The 5,553-nt window shown below is 29.3% G+C and overlaps 1 protein-coding gene across 2 annotated transcripts; it reads left to right on the top strand.

Annotated features, from left to right (window-relative positions):
- The first annotated feature begins 2,769 nt into the window (after positions 1-2,769).
- Positions 2,770-4,987, top strand: LOC150027204 (spermidine hydroxycinnamoyl transferase-like). Of its 2 annotated transcripts, none has more exons than XM_090304094.1 (2): positions 2,770-3,920; positions 4,329-4,987. In XM_090304094.1, exons 1-2 carry the CDS (start codon positions 2,880-2,882, stop codon positions 4,635-4,637), a joined length of 1,350 nt encoding a protein of 449 aa, XP_090160220.1. In that variant the 5' UTR covers positions 2,770-2,879; the 3' UTR covers positions 4,638-4,987. The 2 variants fall into 2 exon arrangements, with proteins under 2 accessions (XP_090160220.1, XP_090160221.1); XM_090304095.1 differs by having other exon boundaries at positions 4,309-4,390.
- The last annotated feature ends 566 nt before the right edge of the window (positions 4,988-5,553 follow it).

Genomic DNA, 5,553 nt, shown 5'->3' on the forward strand with positions numbered 1-5,553 from the left:
TTATTTTAAATTAAGAGAAAATTTGATAAAACAGAAAATTGAACTATTATTTATTAAAATTAAAAATATTATATTTCTTAATTCTTGTAAATAATAAACAACTCATGTTTGAAAGTTTCATTTGATCAAGAACAACATTTGTTTTAGATAACTTTATTAAATAAATGTTTTTATCCTTATGGTTTAACTTCTCTTTTCCATTTATACTCAGCAAATTACCAAGAAATCATACATTACTAATATCTTAATTTTTTTTAACATTAGAATATTATTCAACTAGTATTTTTACATGTGCAACATAAGGGATTTATTTTAAATATATATATATATATATATATATATATATATTTGTTACAATTTTTTTTTCACAAACACAACTATTATTACAAAGCACCATAACAAAGATGAACATGATAATCATGGTTATAATGCATACACGAATAACAGAAAATAAAAATATAATGCACATAACAAATAAATAAAGATAAAGCAACTTTAAAACTGTTTTGGTTTCCACCAAAGAGAAACCACACCTAAAACTTGGTTGTAAGAAACAAAAAAATATAAAACATAAATTCTTTACAGGAGTACAATCACTTTTTGATGTCCTTGTTGGGATTTCACTCTTATGTCTCGGTACACGTCTTGAAGACGATTATAAAATTTTGTCACTAACAATGGTGTGGATTCTTCCTTAAAAATAGTTATATGAAAGCAGCAATCGCCAACGTACCATAATAAAATATGGTGGTCACCTTTAAAACCATAGAATGATTAGCTTTTATAATGAAGTGTCGCGTGTTTAAATGTGGTGTTCATGTAATATATGTAAATAACAATACTAATAATAATAGTAATAGTAATACTACGAAATATTTAGATTAAGAGGTGAAGTGTTAGATAATTCGTCGAAGTAGAGCTATAACAATATAACACAGATGTTGGAGCTGGAATAACCTTGTGACTCTCCTTTGTTATTGTTATTTATAAAATCTAACAATCTAACGATTATAAAATTTTGTCACTAACAATGGTGTGGAGTCTTCCTTAAAAATAGTTATATGAAAGCAGCAATTGCCAACGTACCATAATAAAATATGGTGGTCACCTTTAAAACCATAGAATGATTAGCTTTTATAATGAAGTGTCGCGTGTTTAAATGTGGTGTTCATGTAATATATGTAAATAAAAATACTAATAATAATAGTAATAGTAATACTACGAAATATTTAGATTAAGAGGTGAAGTGTTAGATAATTCGTCGAAGTAGAGCTATAACAATATAACACAGATGTTGGAGCTGGAATAACCTTGTGACTCTCCTTTGTTATTGTTATTTATAAAATCTAACTTTTTTTTTGTTTTAGCTTTTGATCTACATATATTTTAGGTGCAATTTTAGTTTTATTCATAATTATTAATATATAATTCTCATAATTTTAAAATATTTTAAATTAAGGTCTTTATTTTGAAAAACATACAATAATTAATTCACTGTGAAAGTGGAAAATAATAAAGTTAATTTTTCCTTGCAATATGTTTTTGTAATCCTTGAAGCCCTCATAGCCACAAACACACATGGCTTTGAAACCCACATCTGACAGATAATGCAATTATTTAGGATATATAAAACAATGATAAATAAAAGTTGTTTCCGAGCTAGGTAATGGTGGCTTATGACCCAAGTTGGAAATTAAGGTGATGGAAGAAGCAATATTGGTTTAAGAAGAAGATAATGCCTTATTTAGTGTTTCTTCTCCTTAAATATAATAAACATAAGTATTGCTAAATTGTGATTCTTTGTTACAACTGTCGTTGGTGGCCATTGAGCCTGTGTCGAATAGCAATGTGTCTACGGTAGAAGAGAGAAGTCAGAAGTATCATTAGAGATAGTGGAAAATGGGCTTGAATGTTGACCACAAGTCATTTTACAAAATTTTTGAAACCCGTGGTATTTAACGTAGATTTTGCAACCCATGGTATTTAATAGAGGTTTTGAAACCCATTGTATTTTACAGAGGTTTTGAAACTCATGATATTTAATGTAAGTTTTCAAAACCCATGGTATGTTACGAAGATTTTTAAACTCATAGTATTTTACGAGGGTTTTAAAACTCGTGGTATTTACGGAGGTTCGTAAACTCATGGTATTTAACAAGGATTCTGAAAGATTTTTCTTGAAGTTTAAAAAAACCCCTTGGGACAAGTTCCTCAATGATGATTTAGCGAAAAAAATTATAACCTTGGATAAATGACTTAATAGATGTTTTAACATTAAATAGTGTAAAAATAAACCCTGTTAAAAACTATTTTTTCTTACCGTGACTATATTGACATATCACTAATTACATTGATTAATTTGATATATATTAAAAATATGTAAAATTTATATAAATAGTTTTATTTTATTTATTTATATAATAAAAAAATGTTGTCATGAAATAAGTCCGACATTTAACATGATAACAAATAATTTTTAATTATCATTTCAAAACTTAACCTAATAATCAAAATTTCAAAATTATGAAGAGTCTAACAATAATATGTTCTAATTTCAAATAATACAAATTTTCATTCAAATTTTCTTAAACAATACTTTAAAATTTAAGTTTAAGAGTTTGTTTTAATTATATATTTTCATCGAAAACCGTTACATCTCTTTCGCACATGGCCGTACAGCAAATGGATAAGATCCACACAGATATGATAGTGGTTCAAGTCTAACCACGTTTTTATGTATGATAAATACTGGTTAAAAATTAAAAAAAAATGAAAAATTTCATAAATAGTTGTTAAAAATTAAGAAGGAAATACAATGTAAATGATTCTATAAGTTCATTTCTTTTGTGTGTGTTGTTGCAATAGAAACCTTTCACACAATGGTATCTATCAAAGCATCTTACACAGTAGTTCCAAATCAACCAACTCCAGAGGGCATTCAATGGCTGGCTGATACTGATCAAGTGGCGCGTCTGTACCACGCTCCCACAATCTACATTTTCCATGCAAAGCACCACCATGACACATTAATTCAACAGATGAGAAACTCTCTTAGCAAGATTTTGTGCCACTACTATCCATTGGCTGGTAGATTGAGAAAGTTAGAAGAAGGTGGCAGATTGGAATTGGATTGTAATGCAAAAGGAGTGGTGTTGATTGAAGCAGAATCCACAAAAACAGTGCAAGATTATGATGACTTTTTGGGTGAATCCATTAAGGATTTGGTTCCAACAGTTGATTACACAAAAATCCTAATTCAGGAACTTCCCATGTTACTGGTGCAAGTAACAAGTTTCCTTGGCCATGAAGCATTTTCCATTGGAGTTGCTATCTGTCATGTCTTGGTTGATGGTGTTGCTGCTGTTCAGTTCATCAACTCATGGGCAAAGTTGGCTCGTGGAGAAACATTAGAGCCTCATGAAATGCCCTTTCTGGATCGAACTGTGTTCAGATTCATAGCCCCTCCATCACCCCCACGCTTTGATCATCAAGAGTTCAAGCCTTTGCCTCTCATATTAGGAAGATGTGACAACACTGCTGAGAAAAACAAGAGGGTAAAGGCCACCTTGTTGAAGCTGACAGCAGAACAAGCGGGGAAGCTGAAGAACAAGGCCAATGCTGATGAATCAACAAAAGGGTCAAGACCTTATAGCAGATTTGAAGCTATTGCTGCACATGTATGGAGATCTGCATGTAAGGCTCGTGGATTAGATGAAAATCAACCAACTGTTATTCGGTTCAATGTTGATATTCGCAATAGACTCATTCCACCTCTCCCTGTGAATTACTTTGGGAATGCTTTGGCCTTAACAGCAGCATCATCACATGTTGGAGAAATCTTATCAAATTCTTTGGGTCATGCTGCTAAGAAAATAAGGGAAGCAATTGAAGTTCTCACATATGAGTATATAAGCTCACAGGTCACACTTCTTTTTATAGTTTGACAGTATTTTCTTCTTATAGCATGAACAAAACAAATGTATCAAATGAAAACTGATTCTAACATAATAAACTAAATTGTATGTTTATTATGTTTTTATTGCTAAAAACAAATGTATCAAATTATTATAGTAACTGATTATTTTTTTCTATTTTTAAAATTAATTTTTATTTAATATTTTGTTTATAATACTTTTATGAATTACATTTAATTTAGAATTAAGTAGTTTTATTTAATAGTAATTCGGTATTTTTAATGAAATTGAGTACTATAGTTTGGTTTAGTTATTTTTTAAGAAAATCCTAAAAATGAAGGTATAATCATGGATATTTGATTATTACTTTGACTTTCACACATTAATTTTGCAGAGAAATTCTGTTTTTTACAGATAGATGTTATTAGAGGCCACGACCACATGGATAAAGCAAGGGCTTTGTACTTTGGAACAAATGAAGATAAGGATGCATTGTTTTTTGGGAACCCTAACCTTCTTATTACAAGTTGGATGAGGATGCCAACGTATGAAGCAGATTTTGGTTGGGGAAAGCCAGTGTATTTCGGTTATGCAGCTGTGGTTACACAAGATAGGGCAATCATTACTCAAAGTATGGATGGGGATGACTCTTTTGTTCTATTTCTACCCTTTCAAATGGAACATATGCAGCTTTTCAAGGATTGTTTTTATGAAAAAATATAAGCTGTATTTTAATATATATATATATATATATATATATATATAGATATAAATATATATATATATATATATATATATATATATATATAATTTCTTGAATGCAAGCTTTACATGTGAGAGATGTAATTTGTTATGTTTAATTAATTTACTTAATTGTTTACTTGCCTTCATTTGTGGAAATTTTTTACAAATTATATATTTATATGGTGGAGGGAGAATGATGACATGTTTACAAGCGAGGAAGGAAATTCTGCTCCAACTTTTAGATTTGATGTATTTTCATAACTACTGATCACAAATCCCTATATTTATTCCAACCTGATGGCAACCTGGTTAAGGTAGTCTTAATCAAATTATTTATGTTGTAGGTCTCAAAGGAAGAACGTAAAAACACATAAAAATCCTATTATGATTAAATCAATTTTTTAATTTATAATAGGGAAAAAAATCAAACTTCTGTCATTAAGATATTTAAGTTGATTTTAATTACTTATTTATGACAGTTAATTTATTTTTCTTTTTATTTTCTTCTTTTATAAATAAATTGTTATTGAGAAATATATTAAATTGTGATAGATGTAAAAACAGACCTTCAATTAGAACACATGTTGTAAGTATAAAATTAAATCTTCCTAAATCACTTAAATTGATGAATGACCATAAACTCCCCCACATAAACAATATAAACAAATAATTATGTGTAACAATTATAAAATAATAATTTTCATGCATAGACAATGTGAAACAAGTTTGAATTTATGACTTAGCTTTCCAAAGAAGAACAGAACTTGCAATATGCGCCCATTGTTTAAAAGTGATGTCCGTGAACACTAATTAGCTTGGCATGCTAGTATCCACTTATCCACCCACACGGACCCTAGATTCTCTGCAAAAGCTGCATCATGCATTAACACCAACT

This window comes from Phaseolus vulgaris, chromosome 6, assembly GCF_051622355.1.
Source record: "Phaseolus vulgaris cultivar YP4 chromosome 6, ASM5162235v1, whole genome shotgun sequence".
Taxonomy (NCBI): Eukaryota; Viridiplantae; Streptophyta; class Magnoliopsida; order Fabales; family Fabaceae; genus Phaseolus; species Phaseolus vulgaris.

What these genes read in the sequence shown, in the direction of transcription:
- LOC150027204 (XM_090304094.1), top strand. Translation starts at nt 2,880, where the DNA reads ATGGTATCTATCAAAGCATCTTACACAGTAGTTCCAAATCAACCAACT. An exon ending in ATGAGTATATAAGCTCACAG is followed by an intron (nt 3,921 to 4,328) that starts GTCACACTTCTT and finishes TGTTTTTTACAG; the next exon opens with ATAGATGTTATTAGAGGCCA.